This window comes from Aphelocoma coerulescens, chromosome 9, assembly GCF_041296385.1.
Source record: "Aphelocoma coerulescens isolate FSJ_1873_10779 chromosome 9, UR_Acoe_1.0, whole genome shotgun sequence".
Lineage (NCBI taxonomy): Eukaryota > Metazoa > Chordata > Aves > Passeriformes > Corvidae > Aphelocoma > Aphelocoma coerulescens.
Window position 1 is genome coordinate 21,373,647 of NC_091023.1, and position 20,949 is coordinate 21,394,595.

The following is a 20,949-nucleotide window of genomic DNA, read 5'->3' on the forward strand; positions in this document are numbered from 1 at the left end:
AAAATCTGCCATCCACCAAAAGAAAGGAATGCTTTAGAAAGGAATTTTAAATACCCTGTGGGACCAAAGTGATACATTTTAGCCCACTTCTTCTTAATACATGTAATGATTTTAATCAAATTTGTTCAGAGGACAGAAGATTAGTTAAAGAAGAGAAGTAACTGGAACATTAAATTAAGGTATCATTGGGAATTAAAAATTTAATTTTCTGGTATTATCAGTGGTATATTACGAATAAAGAACATAGAATATGCAATTAATATGCAACACAATATGAATAGCATTTGAGAAAAATGAATAAGATATGTAGGACAAAATGGGATGAATTCTTAAACCAAATTCAATTTGCTTTACTCTGCTCAATCTTCATGTGGGCCTCTGTTTAAATATTTCCAGGTATGGGAAGAGTCACTATTAAATTCTGATGTATTTTAAGGGGATCAGGGCTATGACAGGCAACCCAATAAATCCCCTATACAAATCAATGCATTACTTCTGTAAGCTTGTTTTTGAGGAGATGGCTGCTTCCCACATGGAGCTCCATGGAAAGGACCAGGACAAAGACCAGCAGCTTGTAAGCCAAACAGTAGAACTGTGCCATTAATTAAAAAGTTAAAATATTATTAAAACATCATCTAAACTCCCAGGTTAAACTGCATTACTCAGGGTTACTAACCAATGCACAAAATTACATTTTCCTAAGTCACTCCCTGTTCTTTGTATGGATATTCTGAGGGAGAAGTAATGTCCTATCTGACAAGTAATACCTTTCTCCTCTAGGTATCAACAAGGGGAAAAGGAAAAGCATCCAGAAAGTAAGACAAATAAGCCCCATGTTAAAGAATATCCATTTGATTTAAAGGCATTTGCATTTACACTTACTTGAAATTATTTTTTCCTGATCAAGACAATTGAGACACTAACAATTTGCTTGATTTCAGCATTTCTTGTGTAACTTGTGTAATATTGCTGAGGATCCAGTTAAGTTTTCCTTAGCTAAGGCTGATTACCATATAGGTTCTGAATTCACAGGTATTTGAAACTCTCCAGAAAATAAACAGCCAAAATAAGGGTTCCTTTTATTGCCATTTGACTCCACTCAGGTGCAACAATGCATAAAACAAACCAAGTGCAGGTGTGTACACAGGCACATTCAGGCTTTGTGGTGTTTGGGAGCTTGTTTTCCAATTCCTTAACCTTCCTTTTCCTATCCCATCAATTCTCCTCTTCCCCAGGCGACCAAATTCTTTAAGCACACTGGAGCACAAACAAAAACTTTATCTATGGAGTCCTGTTTTGTATATTAAATATGTATCGAAGGGCAGAGACAGTCCACCAGTTCTGCAAATCTCACAGGGCTGCAACAGTCAACTTAATGTGTGTGTTAAAGTTTAAAAAGTTTTCTTTTTTTTGGTTCAATAAGATAAACCAATGTTACTTTCATGCTTACACGAAAACAGCAATTTTTTCATCCGTTTTTCTAAACACATTCATTTTATCCATCCAGTCTAATTGCATAAATTGACACTTATCTGCGTGTTCCACGTTAATCTATTGACATTTCATTCCTAACAACCCATTTCATGCTTTTTCAAATACACCCCTCTTCATTTTTGACAACCAGCATTTTTAGAGGGCAACTGTGATCACCCAGACTGACCTTGTACACTGCACAGGCCAAAGAATTTAATTCAGCAATTTCTGCATTGAGCCCACATGCATCTGGCTGAGCTAGATCACATCTCTTACAGTGATACAACAACCTTGATTTAAATATTCAAACCAACAGCAAACTATAAATTGGTTAATTACTGTTTTGGATCTCTCTGTCTATAGCTGTGACCTTCAGAGTCACAAAACTAGTGAACTCATTTATTCCATACACTTGGTGCATAGGTTGAATTTCCAACTTAGCCCTAAGGTTCAAGTATGTGGTAAATCCTCTCAATTTCAAAAGACAATCATTACTTCATGTCAGGTCTGAGGCCAAATAATGGCCCCAAATTTTCTTCCATGCAAAAGGAAACTCAGCAAGACACAGCTATCAAAGAAGTTCTGGAAACTGGCTAAATTATCCACAAATAACGTGCAGCAAAAGCAACACGTGTTGAATACTACTCAATGCCAAATATTTACTGGGAGATTATCCTTAGCAGTTCAATAATTCTGTGCTTAAGCTTGTCAAGTCATAACACTGCATCTCATGCATCACTTTTGAGTGATAACAAAGAAGATGCATTTCAAGAGTCTTCTGAAGAATTTTCATGTGGGGAGGGCTGTGAAGCACATTTTTCAGAGATCAGCTACAGTATATACTGAAAAACATTTTTTTATTTTTTTTTTTAATTAAAAGAAGAAAAACAACACTGATACATTTGTAAAATTCCAAGTGCAAGGATTTGGGGTTTGTCTGGAGTTACAAAATCAGTTGCATGTTCTGAAATAAAACCACAGACACCGTACTTACGTCACACGAGCACACAGCTGGGACACAAAAAGTGCTTAAAGACCTACCAGGTTTTGGAACCAAGTGACATTGCCCTCATATAGTGAGAATTACTTACAGGGATCTCTGTTCATTAGCTTCCAGTAGAGCAGCTTTGGACAATTCCCTGTTTCATGGCTCTCAGGGAAAGCCACATCTCTCTGTAAATTCTCATCTTCTTCCTCACGGTCAGAGATGATCTAACCAAGCATGAGAGCAAGAAGACAATACTTAAATCATATTGCCAAAAATCTTTCTTGGATCAGAAAACCTAAGTAAACATTCAAAGGAAGTCCTTAAAAAGCAGGCAAAAGAACTGACCTGAAAAGATGTCCTTTATTTTACTGCTGTTAGCCGAATGACTTCCGATTTTTAATAAGGGTGAATATACACTGCATAAACATTTTCTTGAGGAAATTAGATGGCCCTGAAAACTTCAAAAGCAAATTTCAAGCCATAAAGCTTTTATTATTTTAAAGCATTTAGCTATAATTTGCCTTTACCTTATCCCTTACTTCATTACTGCAATTATTTTAGATGATCAAGTTTAAGAGGAAAAAAAGCAGTACAGTAAAACTGAAAGCAAAAGGCAGCGAGGTATTTTCAGCAATTTAAACTGCTTTTGAAATCTGTATTCACAGATGGTTTGGTAACCTAAGAGCAAACAGGAGATCTGCAAATTAAGAATATTTTTCTAGGTGAAGCACATTTCAAGGAAAAAGATATTTTTTGAGATATTTATTCACTGGTTAACTTTTTTAATTCTTTACTCCTGTAGAGACCTACAAAGAAGCATGGTGTGTTTAACTGATTAGAAAAAGATATCTGCTTACTCAGCCTAAACAGAGTTTAAAACTTCTGCTAAATCCAGCTCTTAGAACTCAAGGCCTGTCAGATAAAACATATTGAATATATTACAGCTTGAGAATAAACCCATACATGGACACTATTTACTTTAAACTACCAAAAAGAGTATTAATTGGTATTGCATTTGCAGTACAGGTGTGCTACTGGAATGCAAAGAAGCACAGATTATGCAGAATGAAGGACAGGCAGCGATTTTGAAATGTTAATTAGAAACACGAGGGATATGAAAGTGTAGTGGAAAAAAAGCCAAATGTGCTGATTGTGAGAAAAAGAGGAAACCTGCTAGAGCAAAGCATCCAGAGTAACACCTCCAGTGAAACCAGAAACATGCAGTTGGCAGAATCAGATGTGCCCATAGAAAAGCCCAGTTTGTGCAGTGTGCAGGGCACTGACCATCAGGCCACCTTTCTGCAGCACAGCACCCACAGACTCGTCAGGTTCATCACAGGCAACTGCATCTCCCACAGAAACCTCCAAGAGCTTTGTCACTGGAAAGCAACACCAAATAAAGCAACAGCTTCATTCAAACAAACAAACCCCCACTACATTAAAACCGTAAGTTAATTAACACTCAGAGCAGTAATATCAGCACATTTGCTATCTGGATTTTTGTGAAAGATGAAAAAACCAACACCTTAATTTGAAATGCTTAAGATGCAAGATATACTATTAAGTAACAGTTTGCCTCTACACTTTACTTCTTTCTACTGAACTTCAAAGCCACAAGAGCTGTGACACAAAATTTCACGTTTTCTACTCGTATCTTCCTGTACCTTCTATCGAGATGACTTTTTCAAGCTTCAGTCAAACCACAAAACAAACAAAAAAATCAAGCCAAACAAAACTTAGAAATAAATCATAAAAACCTGATTCTGATGCAGATTACCACAAACTGTAACATGAATTTAATCCCCCTAATACTAATGAAAGACAACAGAAAAAGTGAGAAAAAAACTTCTGGCTGTATCCTCTGTGCAAGAGGGAAGTTCAGATTAAATTGTTCAACACAGCACACTAATGCAATATTGCACCAACAAAGGGGGTTGTTCTGAAATAAAATCCTTACAATCAAATACACATTGAACGTTACTGATCCTAATATTTTAAGACATGGGAATCGTGAATTTTGTTGCATTATCAAATATGGCGTACACACAGTTACTTGAAAAAAAAGTCAGTCTTTTAGAATTCAGAATACAAATTCCAAATACATCTAATTTTATCTCTTATAACTAATGGATCATAGAAGAGTAGTTACTAAATACACTAATGACATTAATGACATTTTAATACAGTCATAAGCATAGGAGTCTTACATGCAAAACCAATGGACTATAAAGCTTCATTGTTTCAGTATGTAATACTGAAATCAGATTATTTATTTTCTAAATTAATCATCCCAGACTCACCTGTAAAGAAAAGAAGGGTTTGGGTTTTTTTTCCTATAGGAACATGAAAAATACTCCTGTGCATACATTTATGCCCTCCTCAATAAGGTCATCCATATTTCTAGGAGTTGCTTCTTGTCACTCAGGCAACAGTTCTCCTTACAAAGGAACAAGACAACAACTGAATTTCACCAGTTTTCCATTAGAGGAGGAATGAAAAGGCACCATGTGAAATCTGATCCAAATTTCTCATCTTTCACACGAGGGTTAAACCTACATTTTAGGTGGTGCAATACAGCAGCTGCAGATTTAGGCTGCAGCTTGGGAGTTACCAGCTGACTGTGCCTACCTGGACTGCTGAATGCCAGAGGGCTCTTTCAGCATTCTGTCCCCACTAATGGTGCTACTGAGCCTGGTTTACTCCCTTTTTAACAGGAGACACAGGGAGAACCCAACGGCCTTAGGAGTACACTTGATACTCATTGTTCTCTGTATTTTAATCAGATGTTAAAACTGTTTCATTCAGGTTGACCTGTGTGCGTTTTTGTTTCTTTTTAAACAAACATTATTAACAGATCATTGTCACAGGCACACACAGATTAGGTAATTATGAAATCCTATTTTCAAGGAGGTAACAGTACTGTTAAGACAGCTTTGTAACACTTTGATTTTAATTTCTTGAGCCAAGCCTAATAACCCACTGTTTTTAAAAGGCACATCTGATTGATTTTAATTTCTTGAGCCAAGACTAATAACCCACTGTTTTTAAAAGGCACATCTGATACTTTAATATTTAACAGAGCAAAACAAGCTGGCAGCAACCCATTCTTGCACTCACACATGCACAGACCAACAGAGCACATCCCTCACCAGCTTGGGGCCCTGAACCACAGAGACATTTCAAGCCAAGTTGTAGATACACCTTTTCTGACAAGACAGAATTGTTTGTAGATCCCTGCTGCAGGTACATGCACACCAAACAACGTGAGCAGAATGTCAGTGGGGGATGTACTGTAACCCCACTCACACCCAACCATCTCTTCTCCAAGGAAAATACCAACAAGATTAGAAGGTACAAGAACATGTTTCTTAAAACTTAAAAAAAAAAAAAATCAAACTATAATAAATCCTTAACAATAATAATAATGACAAAACACAACCAGTTTTCTGAAGGAATTTTTATGTTCAGATTGAACTGTAGGCTCCAAGACTTCAGGGACCCTTATGTAAAATGCAGATCTACTCTTGCAAGTTCCAGTTCTCATAATTGTCCAGTATGTCAGACACCAAAAGCCCAGATTTTGGTGAGCCCAGATTTTCAAATGTGTGTGAATGGAGGACAGTGGAGACTTTAATTCAATGGGATTTATCAAAAAAGTCTTTTTCAGACTTGGAAAGCATCGACTTGCTCAAATTCAAGCATGCTTTTCATTACAAACCCTGTACCAAGCTCCTCCTCAAAACAACAAAGAAAAGAACCGCTACTTCTCAATCGGAATTTCAGAAGTAAAAAGAGAAGGTCTGTGGCTCTGCAAAATCATTACTGCTGATTCTGTGTGGAAGGCATTCACAAATTCTGAGAAAAGACTACAATAAAATAAATATTGCATGGATTAACAAGCATTCCAGATTATCAAAAAATAAAAAAAAAAAAAGGAAACATTTGAAACACTCCTCAAGAATTACTATTTTCCCCTTCCTTTGCTTTAAATCCTAGACAACCTACGCTATGCCTCCATCAGGTACATTCATGTGGGCAAGGACAGAAAATCTCACATGACAAGTGGCTTCAGTGGCTTAGTAAACCTCAACCTGCCATTAACTGAAGACCAAGAACGTCTTCATTTAACTCCATCTGACTGCTGTTTTAGCTCAGCGGTCATCTTGAACTTGGCATGTCCTACTCTAACACAGGCAGCCCAGAAAAGGCTCACAGAGCCTTCTCCACAGCAGGTAAAAAGACCTGATTTACATTCCACGGAGTTTACAGCACAAATTGATCTCCACGCCACAAGACACTGAAGACGATGCATCAAGGACAAATGTAAACTAAGCAACTTTAGAGTGTTTTATGTTGTTACCTATTTTTCAGGTTAATATGAGGTCTTTACACTGGTACATTACTGTGTCTGAGGCCACTGGAGTTATACTGCAGTTTCTTTACCAGATTGCATTATATTTCTTCACAGTTCCTATCCACTTTCGAATTTAAGCAAACCCCAGGGAACGCAGCCGTTCCGTATTTTTGTTGATAGCTTTGCTGCTCTACCCCCATCTCTCTCAAGAGAGCTTGTTAGGTGTAATACCTCTAAGAAAAAGGTTTAAGCAACAGTTTGTTCCAAATCCTGAGAACAGTAAAAATAATTTTAATTATGTTCTCATTTCCATGCCAGGCCATCTTCTTTACTATGACATCCAACTACATTCTGCACTGCAACAGATTTTGAGAAACAAATGAAAAAACATCCCTGGCTCCTTAAGCTAGGAAGGCAGTTTTATTTATCCAGCAGTAGGTATCTGAAATGCCTATCATAAAAATACTATAAAAACAGTTGAACAGATATTTCTTGGAGCAAAGAAAGGCAAGAGAAAAATCTGCAGTATAGCTTGAAGACAAGTCTTCACAGCTGCATTTGTCAAGCTTCAGCTGATTCTGAATATATCCATTCAGTATAGGAAAAATCCAAATGAAAAACAACAGGAAAAAGAAAGATGTCAGGCTGCTTCTATTGGGTTGAAGGAACTAATATCACTATAAAAGCTATCAAACAAGATGCTCTCACTTCTTATTGCAAATGCATTCCTACAAACATTGCAGAAACACCAAACTATTCAAAACTGAAATGCAAAGCACCACATCCCCTGTCAGCTGCCGTGTCTGCCAGAGGCTTCAGTTCTGCCCCAGCCTTTGTTTTACTCCTGCTTGTCTCAACATGGACCTGTGAGACAGATTTTTCTGTGGGTTATGAGGAAGACAACTAATGGATAAATGAAGATGTGAGCATAGATACAGAAAATTAAAAAAAAAAAATAATAATTTAGGAGGCCCAAAAAGGAATAGAAGGTGTTTACTGCTTTCACTGTAAAAAGGGGGTGGGGGAGGGGGGGAGGAGAAGATACAGGACATTTTGGTTTTTTTGACACATTTGTAAATGATGGAATGTGGAGAAGGGTCAAACTTACCCTTTAAAGGAAAAGTTCTACAGTGATTCACCAATGAAATTGTCCTTCACATGAGGTAAACTGTGCTCATGAAATTATATTTCCAAAATACAATCTATCATTTTCTGAATCATAATCCCCATATAGCTGTTGACTAACCAGTGATAGTTCTACCTAGGCTAAAGGGTAGTTATGGAAAAAAAGTCATACTTTGCAAAAATAACTGTCAATACACAGCTTGTAATAAATATTACTCAGTGAACTCACAACAGATCCAGAAGGTCTGCAGTGACAAAGTCAGTGACTCCCAGAGCACTGTTTTAGGACATCAGGCATAGCTGATTTTAACAGAGGGCACAGCTGCATTTGGAGGAGCCAAGGTGAAAACAACAGGAATACCTAACCCTCAGAGAGAAGCCTCTCAAAAAGCTGGATCTGCCTACCTTCAAACCCCTCAATCCTGTCCCTAAACACTGCCCTGAAAGCTGAGGCTCCCCAGCTCCATTTTCTGCAAGCCTCACATACTGGACAGTCTCCTTGTTGAAGCCGAAACCTCTACTACTTTAATTCCAATAAATTTGTTGTGCTAGTGTTTTTTTTGGGGAGGGGAGCTGGGATGATTTTTTCAATCAAAAATTGTTCCATTTCTTGGTTATGGCTTCAGCTTTTGGTGAAAGTAAAACCATTGTAAAACAGTTATCTCTGTGGAGATGAGCTCTCTTCCCTAACGCACTGAGACGCCTTGGAGCACCAAAAGTGTTCATCCAAGGATGGTGAAACATTTTGCTTTGAGCAGTTCTGTATCCATGCATATAAACTCAATCTCCAGCAGGTAAGATTCATAATGTTGCTGAAATGCATCAGAGCCTTGTCAACCACATCACTGGGATAGGGATGGTTTATTCATAGAGGGAGAGTCATATTCTTTCTAAGAAAAATATTTTAAAAATCCTTGCAATTGACAGTATGTTACATAAAGGGGTCTCTTAAGTTAACAGCTGGAACAGCTCGATTTCCTGATCACTGACCAGCACTGCTGATCATATTTAAATGTCACTCCAGCCTAGCATTTGTGCTTGATCCTGCTTCCATTAAAACAAATGTCAGCACTCCCAGGAAGATTATCTCCTTCACAGGCCTTAAGGCTATATGAAACACTCTTTTTGAACTCAGATATGCTATAATTAGAACAGCATAGTCTTAAAGAATTATTAAGTATACTGAGAATACCATGAGGATGCTAAATATTGCACCTGTGCCCTGAACTACAGCAAGGTGTTAAGCACCTATTTCAGCTTCCATATTTTCTTTAATTTTTCAATAGTCATGTGAGAAATAATTATCTATACCTTTGCTGAAAAGTTGGTTTTGCACACTAGATATTTAGCAACTAACAAATAGTGATTATGCTCCTTTGCTTGAAACCTAAGGCTTGCTTCATGGGTCATACAAGAGAGTTGTTAGTCCTAATTTGCACATATGGAACCACTCATGCCTTTCTTTGTGCTAAGGCATGCAGCCTCCGCAAAAGCACGGAATTATTCACCTGGGTGAAACAGTCAAGGCAGGCCTTAAATTCAATGCTTCCTTAATTAGACTTCTGAACTTTTGCTGCACATCCCCAAAGCCTGCACCAGAGGGAACTAGACCTCAATGCCAGGTTTCTTCAAGAAAAGGGCTTTATTTTAGGATATGGCAGCAAGGGCCACTTCCACCACTGCAGCTGGAAACGGTAAGTACAGGAAGGATTAATGCTGAGTACAAACTGAAACACAGCAGAAACACAAAAGTCTGGTGGGCTGGAAAGAACCTCTCAATTGCAACACACTTCACAGCACAATCAGAAAGATGTTCTACAGGAGAATAATAAAATGACAGTAAAATAATGTCCTTGTGGGTTTTGGAATTCCTGCTGTAAGCAGGGAAACATGTCAGCTCAGAGGGGTTGCCCACAGAATCATTTCTGATCAAACCCATTGAGTATTTCCAGTCTTCCTCCATGTGAGAAGTACATTGCCAGTGTCCTTCCCCTTCCAGCCAACACAAGCCTCTATTACAAACTCATGCTTAGAGCATTGGGCAGTTAACAAAAATAAAAATCCAAGAAAAGCCCAATCAAGGGTGATTTGCAACACTGTCTCACTATACAAACCCAGCTCTCCACCCACTGCTGGGAAAAATAAAAGTGCTCCAAATTCTCATCCTTAAATTTACAGTATGCAGCCGTGGCTGGATGAGTTTACACCAGCTGCAAAAATTCATCATCTGTAACAAGAGATTCTTCTTGTGTTGGCACAGACCTTCTAAGAGTCTTCAGTCCTCACAGAAGACAAATACCTCACATGCAGTTTTCTTTAAGGCAAAGTACACAGCATTCCATGTCAATTTTTAATTTTAAGATAAATACTTTCACTTCCAGTTTGCTACAAGCAAAAATCACTAAAAGCATGAGCCTTTTATGAGTTTTGTAAAATAAACATGCTGGTCTAGAAAAACTATTCTTTGTTTTACAGATGATTTTATAGTTCAGTGGCATTTCCATGGCCACTCATGCACTGCTGCAGTCAGAAAAGATGAATTCATCCCTCTAAGGAATTAATGCAATACTGAAGGATTATATTATAGTCTTCTAATTACTTTATGGCACCCTACAGAGAGAATCAACTTTGAACAGCAACACATTTCTGTTGATGAAAACATTGCTCTACTTATGTATCATTTTAGTATGGCATGTAAGGCTGTCACAATCTACCTCCTGCATGCAAGTCAAGCTTTTACAAATGTTAAAAATCTTAATTATTATACTTAATTCAAGAACATTAAGCCAAATTCTTCCCCAAAACAGTAGAAAATAAGGGACTACTCCTAACAACAGATGGTGGGGGATGGAAGGCTGTATTTGTTTCCTTTATATGAAGACATTGTACAAAACCATTGCTCTACTGGAGACCACTGTTATTGGTGACAAGTTTGCACAACCTGTTTCTAGAGCTACAGAAGACTCACAGGAATTGTATTCAGCACTCATAAATTTAGCTATAATTCTGAAAAAAGCCCAAGGACATACTTATCAAATACAGCCAATACTATTACCAGAATGGCAATTCATTGATCTTTCTTACAGTAATTCCAATCTATATGCAGGCATATGAACTTGAAAACCAGTTTTGAATGGGATTTCAAACACTTTTGTTCTAGGAAATGTAAAAAAAAATAAACCATCAACCCCAGCTGTAATTATCATTATTTGTTGCTTAAAAAAATACTACAATTTCATAGAGAAAGCTCAAAATGCATTAGGTCCTGCTAATGCTTTTCTGTGCTGAAAACATTCCCAAGATGCTCTTGCTAAAATAACAACCCCAAGAAATGTAGTCAAAGACACTTCCCAGCCCCTCCAAATAGACTATGCAGAGACAATCACACCACATGCATTTCAAGTCAGGTTTTGACCAAAACCTCAGGTTTCTAGGGTTCAGCACATGAGTTTTGGCCCATGCCTTTGCTCTGCTGAGTTGGCAGCAATTAAACCACTTCACCATTAAGCCGCTCCTGGTATGTTCCTGTATGGTCTCAGCAATTTTCTGGTGGTCAATCTCTCAGACCATTGTTACCACATAACAGCTAGAGGCAGTCGTGAGAGAATGATCAATTAAGCACATGATTAGCAATTTTTGTTGCCCTGTCCAACCCCCTCAAATTAAGTGGTTCAGGCTTGACCATTGTGCCACAATGAAAATGAGTAAAACACATTTTACCTCATTATTCCTGTTTGAATAGCAAATTACCTAAAACCAACTCATTCAGCCACGGCAATGAGGAGCTGCAAATTGTTTGTTAGCACTGTCTTCTCCACATGTCCTTTCTGCTGTGAGCTCTATTACATCACTTGGAATTTATAAAGCCACAACGCAAAACCCTTCAGAGGACACTCCAACAATAACAGTGTTTTGTAACAGCTAAGAGGGGGCAGCAGCACAGAGCAGAACCTCAAAGAGGTGAGGATCAGTTTCTTTATTCCATGAGTGACCTCTCTGAATTCAATGGAATAATATGGAATTTAAGAAATAACACGGTGCAAATCAAAGAGGTGCTAAAAACTGGACTGATTTCAACTAGGAATGGTCCTCAGGATTTTAAAGTGCATCTTCTAAGATGAAATTGTAATAACTTAATTGACAAACTTGTGAATTATAACCCCTCTAAACCTCTTTTCCTACTTGACCAGGTTATCATCCCTTACTTCCCCCACCCTCTCCTCTGTCAATTATTTTTTCTTCATACACAAAAAAGGTGTCTTATTCCATGAAAAGTCGTGTATTTGGGCACGAGGAAGGGTCTAAGATTTATCCTGCTGAAATGAGACCAGCATCCCCACGACTTAGAAATACAGCACCTTTATTAAATTTAAAAGGAAGAGAGAAATTTGTGTATGGAGATAGGGTGAAAGAATATTCTGGGTCCAGGAGCTAAACAACTGTTGGCAAGAACAGCTAAATCGAATTACCAGGGGGGAGGGGGCGGGATTAGGGAAAATGAAATTTTAATAGATTTTCACATTTTCACTTTCAGTTTAAGAACAGAAAATGATGCAGAAAGACAACTCAGAGCACTTCCCTACTCCCTTCCTCCTGGCTGAAAATAAGCTTACTGGAAACCTGGTTTAGCAGCACAGGACTGCCTTTGGTTCACTTCCATGAAGGGTTCTCATTGGAACAAATGCTCCGTGTATCCCTGTGGCTCTTCCTAGGCTCATTCCCAGCCTGCAAGTTCTGTACTGAATTGAATAAGCACAGTGGTGGTGTTCACATGTTTCTGTTTCATTTTATTAATCTGTGTTTGCTATTTGCTGGGTGGAGATCTCAGACAATCTCCCACTAAAGTTATTTTCTAACTCATGGCAATGTTGCCAGCCATGATATTTCATCCACTGCTTGTAGGGACACCCAGCACTTGAGAGCAATCTCATGATTCAGACTAATATATGGAATTAATTCCCATCTATGCCAACAGCTGGGACACAGATATTTACATCTGCACAACCATGGATCAGAGTATGTTCAGCTCTGTGGAAGCTGGGACACATCAATATCAGTAACATGATCAAATGTGGTTGACTGAAAATTTGGTGAGTGAAAGTCTAAGCTTCTGCAAATCTGCTAAGTCATATTTAAACATATTTTTGTTCCAAGGCATTTTGGGAGAATTCTGGATTGGCCTTTGCAGCACTGCTTTACTACTAAGTGCATGCCCCATTTAGATGTGAAGTACTACAGAATTCCATTTAGAGTTACCTCAAAGCAATTTACTGTATAAGCCAAACAGGAGGGCAGAGTTTGGGGAATGAACAGCACTGATAATGATGAGTTCTTTATTTTCCTCCCAGTTTTACTTCCTTCCATCTCTGTTTACAGTAATAGTAATTAATTACACAAATATAACAGCCTTGAATTGTCTGGTTCATTCCTTGAAACTATGTCATCATCTTCCACACTGCCAAAATTAATTTTCTGTCTTTACAGATTCACAACTTAGATTTTTTTTTTTTTTTTTACTCTTTTAATACAAAAGAAGAACAGCAAGGCTGGGCAGCCCACTGCTGAAAACACAGTATTAGAGACTGCTGTAGAGAACTTTGTCACAAACTTTGTACTACCATGTAAACAACACTGTCCAAAGTACAAGTCAAGGGTGTTCTTTGGAAGTTCTAGTTAACAAGTTTTGATTTCTAGTTAAAAGAAGAAAAATAAAAAGGCTGAGCTGTCAGGAAACTCAACAGTTATTTCAAATATTCATTTTAAATTTTCTTTTAGAACAAATTCAACACATTTCTTACTAATTAAGCAAAAGGTATATCAGAACAGCAAAAACTAGACATGAAATACAATGTATTAAAAATGCATAAACAGCTGACAAATATGCATTCACCAATGAAAACAAATTTTGGCAGTGCTAAAGTAGAGCTCATCAAGCTACACTAAAATCCCAGCTGAAAGAGGAATAGAAGCAAAACTTGTGCATAGGGCAAGTGACACCGTAAATTGTTCCTGATTCCCTTACAGAGTCCAATTCTTCCCCACTTTCCTAGGAGTCTCCAGAGTACAGAAGCAACACCAAGGTGATTTTCTTCAGTTCTCTTGTTTTTTTAAAAATCTGATAATAGCAATAGTGATAAAATGCAGCAAGTTTTTTATTTTTTTTTAAATATGCTACGAAAAAACATGCATTGAATAAGGGATTTTTGGCTGTTTGCCAGATTGCAAAACACGTGTAAATCATTATTGAAGAATCCCTTCAGAAATACAAAACCATCACGAACCAATTCTTTCTATATGGTGTGAGTTTATTTGTTGAAGTTAGTGGAGAGTAGTAATCTCTTGTCCTATTACTATTTGCAGGTTACACTTCCTGGACATCACAGAAAATGCAGCAAGGATGAAAATTACTCTTAAATGTAGCACTAGGTCTGTCTTCGAAAATCTTCAACTCCTATTTAAAGGATCACAGGTATTTCTCTGGATGTTAATGAAGTTTCTTTCACAGCAGTTTTAGTAAACACAGTATTTTTGATTGGAATCTCAAAAACTGAAGAAAAAAACAACTAAGCCAGTTTTGTTAGATGTGATTGTAGTTTAGATACTTCGTACCTAAACCATCTCAACTATTTCTTGTAATGACATTTCGACAGATATCCAATCTTATGGTAATGCTTTTGCATTAGAAGGAGTAGACTGATATTGCACATTAAGTTCACTTACACAGCCAGCAAATACATAAGAAAAACAACTTACCTTTTGATATGCTTACAAGCAGCAAAATGCACTATAACCATCTAACATACAGTGGAAGAGTAAGAAATTATAAATATGGGAAAAAAGAACACTATCAACTTAGAAGTACATATTCTTTAGAAACAAATAAAACCACATAGCTATTTATATTTTATGTGGCTACTAGCACAGCACACAACATTTTGCATAGTAATTACCATAATGTGCAAATACTTCTAGAAACTACGAAATAAATCTGGTTTTTAGTGGTATTCTCAAGCGTGAATTGTATTATGCAGCTTCTATACACACTCATAAGGTAATTGGTCAGAACTTCTAGCATTTCATCCTTCATAGGCACTGAAAAGTCAGTGTTATTTAACTGTTGCACAAATGTTAATAAAAAGTCATAATCCAGGGAGCTTACCCCGGGACAACAGAAGGAATCCAAGAACCAAAGTTATTTCCAAAGTCCAGACGAGATCTGAAAGAGAGAATAACAAAGGGTTTGTGACAAAGCTGACACGGAGTCCTCTGAAAACAGCAAAATCAAATGTGACATTTTTCATTTATTTGTAAATGCCTCTTTGGCAGTATGCTCACTCCAAACGACAGCTGACTCTTATAGAATAGGGGAGGTGATGGTAAAATAGAGGAATCCTGACAGTTGCTTTAATGAGATTCTGAATTAGGATCATTCCACCACTTTCCCTCAACAAGGAGTGTGCCCTTCACTTTCAATCTTATATCCTCCAATTTGGAAAGCATTAACCCTATGAAAAACTCAACTCAGCCTTCTCTAATCACCATCACAGCTCTTCTTTCCACCTCCTTCACCATCTCACTGACATTTATCTATGGAGTCCACTCACAATTTTAAAGTACGTGTAAGTAGCATAGAGCAAATTAAACTTCAACCTGATAGCATTACTTTAATCAAAGTCTAGTTGCAGTGTGTGTGGTGAGAGGACAAGAATATTGAAAAAGACCTTAGTTGATATTAGGAGTGCAAACACACAGAGCCTTCCTTCCAGCTGTAGGAATTATGCTGCTAGAAGTGTTCATTGCAGGAACCTCTGATGCTCACATTTTCTTTATTACAAAAATAAATAGGGAAATCTGTAACATGACAGGGAACTTGCCTTGCAAATATTGAGAGAATAATCATTCTGGGAACAGAAGCAGACAAGGAATTTTAATAACTGCAACAACAGGGAACATGATACCAAGTATTTCAGGAAGAGGCCACTGGCTTGAGGATCGAGTGCTTGAGTGCCCTTATTCTGACATAACTCTTATCTGACACATTCCATTCTTATGTTTTCCAACAGTAACACATATTTTGTTGTTCAAACTTGTTTTCTAGTGCTATATCACATATATTTCAATGAAACTAGGTGACAGCACTGAATATATCATGGTAGCCTGAGGCTGCGCTGAAATTAGTATTTTATCCTCTGTTAACATCAGTAAATCATTTGTATTACAATGGCAAGGTTTTGTAAGAAAAACACAAACACAAACAAAAACCACCTCTCCTAGTGGCATTGCTACAAGAAGCCCGAATCCCAGCTCTTTTGCATGCTCTAGCATCTTCTGAGATGAAGCTGGTGAAGGCACGAGAGAACAAGTCCTTTGAGGAGCAGCTGAGGGAGTTGGGGGTGTTCAGCCTGGAGAAAAGGAACCTCATCACTCTCTACAACCACCTGAAAAGGAAGCTGGGGCCAAGTGGGGTTGGTCTCCCCAGCAGCAAGCAAAAGGACAAGATGAAACTGATACAAGATGTGCCAGGGCAAGTTTTAGACTGCCTATTAGGACAAATTTCTTCACTAAAAGCTGTGTCACACCCTGGCACAGGTGCCCAGGGAAGTGGCTGAATCCCCGTGCCCAGAGGTGGCACTGGGGGACATGGGCTGGGGGAGGACTGGGAAGTGCTGGGTTAATGGTTAACTCGATGATCTGATTCTAGGCAAACAGGCCTGATCTGAAAAAACTAAAACATCTGCAGTTGTACTGGTCAGAAAACAACTCCATCTCACCTCTGGATGAAAGCGGGCTAGTAAGCCATGTTTGGGAAGTTTGCAATGCATTACTCTATACCACAATCTGCTAATCAATATACAACATAAACATTGAATAAATCATTCATTTCTTGAAAGAAGACAGAGAGATGGGTTATATTCACGAGTTACAGAGCAGTGTGCTTGACAGCCTTCAGAGAACCAGAGGAGTAGTCCATGGCTCAGAAAAACTTGTTTTTCACTGGATTAATTAACTAAAAAAAACACCCAAAACTTTTTGAGAGTATTGTGGAGCTTTCCAGAAGAAAGCTTTTCGGCACCTTCAAGTTGAGGATGCAGACTAAAGGCACAACTTTGAAGCCTTTTACAAAATCCTTCCTGGTGTATGAGATCTTTAAGAGTCTCAATTGATGGAATCAAGGATTGTGATTCACTTTCAGTATCAGCATTTTTTCTCTGAGATTCACTCTTTGCTGAAACTCTTTTAAATTACCATAACAAAGCCCAGCATATCATTAAGTCACCTCCTGAGCATATCAGTCTGAGTTAACAAAGAAGAAAAAATAGAGTACACTTTAAAACAAATTCTCTGGAAGTTTTTTTCTGATTGATATCAAATTTCCTAAGTTAAATGAGCCATCATATCTCATTCCTAGAAATACACAGTTACTCCTAGCAACCTTTCCCACTTGGATGGAAAGCAGAAAAGGCCAGATTCTGGCCTCTGCTCTGGTAAGGGAGTACCAATGAAAAATAATGAAGTCAGCACACATTTGGAAAAAAAATTACAATTTAGCTCCAAGGAAGGTTGCTTTATAATTCAGACAGGTGATCTGGATGCCCAGCAGAGCAATAATGACTAACATCACATACTAGAGGGAGTATAAATTTTAATGATATCACTCATAAAACCCACATTTTAAAGGTTACAAAACAGAAACAAGCTTACAAAAAACCCACATAAATCATTCAAGGTGTCAGGTTCCTACTCCTTAGCTATTTTAAGAACTAACAACCTGTCCATCACTAAATAAACTGGAATATGCTGCACTCATTTATGCAGGACTGAAAAGGGATTGTACACTAGAGTTCAGCAACATTCACCACCTCAGACTCTATTCTTTACAATAGCAATAGCCATTTATAACTTCACTGATTTATTCATTACTTGACAAAATTAAACAAAACCACTTGACCAAATTCACTTACATCTAGACAAGATCACAACAACACACAATTAGCACCATAATTACATGGACTTCTAATCCAGAGACATTAATGCACTTCACTATTTGCTCATACACCTCTTTGTGGGCCCTTAAATATAGGGCATTAATGGAGGATTAATGGGGCATTCCCATCAACAGACCAGATCACTTTCATCCCTTGCAGATGAAAGAGAAGCAGAAGCTTATATTATCATTTTTAATTAATGTAAGTGGTCTGCAATTACAACTGCATCTATTTCTGTCTCTATACACACTCTGTCAACACAGAACAATTTAAATGGCTGGCCAGTGAAATGGTGACTCAGGGCCAATAAACCACTGTGAAGAGTGAACTTTGACAGACCCATCATTCAAACCCACAAATCACCTTCTGAGCTGGGTTTTACAGCAATGATGTGGAGTTTGGCTCAGTGGTCATTTCTCTTAGTCACAGAAGCTGGCACCTCCATTTCACTGCAAGTAACTTTCAGTTCCACAGCACAAACATACTCTGGGTTCCCCTCTGGGAGCAGCACCCCAAGGGCCAGGTTCACCACAAAAAGCTTCCCCTGCATAAGGCTTTCTGCATTCCATCTCAGAGATCAGGCCTTCAGGATTTAGTTTTCAGAGCTCACTCTGTTTTAACATTACTTTTTTTTTTCCTTACTATCCTTTTATATTTGAGCTGTTTAATGGATAACTCAAAGTTGATTTATTCATTTTTTTCAGAAGTAGACACACATTGAAAGACACTTGAGCAAGGTCATTTTGCCTTTCTGCAAAGTCCAGCAAGATTATCAGTAAAAGCCTTATCCAAAATCTTCCCATGTCAAACAAAATATTTCTACTGGCTGGATTTAATACTGAATGCAGATTTGGGATCTAGTCTCAATCCAAATGGGAGTGCAGCAATCAACCACACAACTACAGAGCTCTCCCTGGCGACACTCATGGGATTTCAAACTGCAACCTTGCATTGGAAATTTCTGCATTCAATTACCACTTATCAGAGGCCACCAATCTCTTAAACTTTAATGGTTAAAGAAAACTCAGTGTTTGGTTTACAAAGGCAATAAACACCTTAATGCTTTTAGTAAGCTGTTTGCCTTATGCTGTGTTCTTAGTTCTGGAATCTTTCCCTGTAGCTCTGGAGGAATTTTCTTTAAGTAAACTGCTAACCTATTATTTTTCCAGTCTTTGTTTTCTCTAGGAAATTATTTAAGAAGAGAACATCGAACAGTGATCTCAGCATTCATAGAGCAGTGAACTTCAGAGACAGTAATTGCATAGCTGTGAGCTATGACAACTTTTCCATGGGGGAGAAATGACCTGGTAATTCAAGAATGACAAAGTCAAAAGTAAGGTAAGCTGGGGGAGGGAAAGGATTTCCCCCTAGGATGAGATAAATATAATTTCTCACAGCAGTGTATATGTCTCTTAAGCCTCAGGTGGTTTTAAGTTAATGAGATTAGTTCCAGCAGGCAGTGAAATCCCAGGATATAGGATTTATATTTCAGCACTTTTCACTTCATCCAGCAAGCACGGTGGAGTCAATCTTTGTGTCACTTTGTTATTGTCCTGGTTTGGGTCTTGTTCTCAGGCTCAAGCCTGGCTGAAGTACCTCATAACTTTGACTTAAAAGCTTAAGCATCATGTAAAGAGTGTGTTTAAATGTTTAAAAGGGAGGAGAAAGGCACCAGGCTTAATCTGTAGAAAAGGATTTAACTTTCAGATGTGTTTTTATTCAATGGAATTTGTTCTTGTTTCTTGTACTGTAAGTAAACCAAGCTCACATGCATTTTTATCCTGAACACGCAAAAAGCCCTCAGAATGCACTGATATTTACACCCTAAAAAGATGGACATTAACAGGTTTGGATGACTGACTAGCTTGGTGTTCTACCTGCTCAGTGATTGCCACCCAGCTTGGCAATAACCAAAATGAGCTTCTATCCAGTGACCACCCACTGGATGTACAAGCTGCAGTTTCACTCCAGTCCCCAGAACTGTTCATACAAGAAAACCTTCACTCCTTTATACCATTATAAGAGCTGTTAAGCAGAAGGCTTTTAGAAGATATAAAAAATAAGGAAAAACTGAGGTCAGTGATAACACTAAGAATTCTTCCACATCGAGCCCAATTTTCACTTACAGTCACTGAATATGAATAACAGCTAATTTAACTATTGTTTTGCATTCTAAATACTATTTTTAGCTGTGAATCTAAATTTAACCTTAATGACACCACCACCGTAAAGAAAATGCAGCAAAATCCAGTGTTGCCAACAGGCTTTAGGAAGCTCTTTCCCATCCAACAGGGGAATGACCTTTACTCCTCTTGAGCAAATGTGAAGACGTCACATCAAGAAAATGTTCGTATTAGTCCCAGGCTTCTTTCCAGGACAGTCTGATTAAACTTCATATCCAGAAAGCACACAGAGGAATTATTTTTATTGGGGTAATTTAACCTCAAAATACAATATGAACTCTATTAAAAAGACTTTTCTAGAACGCCCAAGTCCATTACAAGAGAAGCTGTGCTTATTTTAGTTTTAACTTACAAGCCTGATTTTAATACAGGCAAATCACACCCACACAGACATCAGTGTTTGAAGTTTTCTGTTGGTTTATTTACTTACTTCTACTCACAAATCTGCCTTCTCATTCTGTGTCAAAGCACTACCCCACATTATCTGTACTCTTCATCCCGTCCAGAGATGTCCTTCCTACTTCAGGCTTTAGCACTTTATTAGCCAGGTGCTTTCAGTTACATATGAAAAGTTCAAGCATCTCTTTGCCAAAAGAAAGAGTGAGTTCCATCACTCCTCAGAGCCTTACTCTGACAAAAACTAAAGTTATTCAAAGTTCAGAGATTCATTTCCTTTTTCTCTGGAAGAACCCCAGCTGGTACAAACACACATCATGTCACCAAAGAGAGGCAACATTGGCAAATGAATCTGAGAACAGAGGCTGAAGTCTGGCCACGAACTGGGCTCTGGCACAGTTCAAAACTCTGGAACCTGATATGCTGGATAAACACCTGAGCAGC

The 20,949-nt window shown here is 38.0% G+C and overlaps 1 protein-coding gene across 15 annotated transcripts in view; it reads right to left on the reverse strand.

The window, feature by feature from the left end:
• NAALADL2 (N-acetylated alpha-linked acidic dipeptidase like 2) overlaps positions 1 to 20,949 on the reverse strand; it is a 432,075-nt gene that overhangs the window by 376,109 nt on the left and 35,017 nt on the right. For 12 of the 15 annotated variants that reach the window (XM_069025088.1, XM_069025089.1, XM_069025076.1 and 9 more), the window contains exon 2: positions 15,100 to 15,156. Coding sequence is in view for 2 of the 15 variants with exons in the window: in XM_069025073.1 (XP_068881174.1) it covers positions 15,100 to 15,156 (57 nt within the window). In the remaining 13 variants the exon portion in view is untranslated. Of the gene's footprint in view, positions 1 to 2,564; positions 2,686 to 2,806; positions 2,920 to 3,745; positions 3,841 to 14,693; positions 14,735 to 15,099; positions 15,157 to 20,949 lie in introns of all 15 variants that reach the window. The other 3 variants (XM_069025077.1, XM_069025072.1, XM_069025078.1) reach the window with 3 other exon arrangements.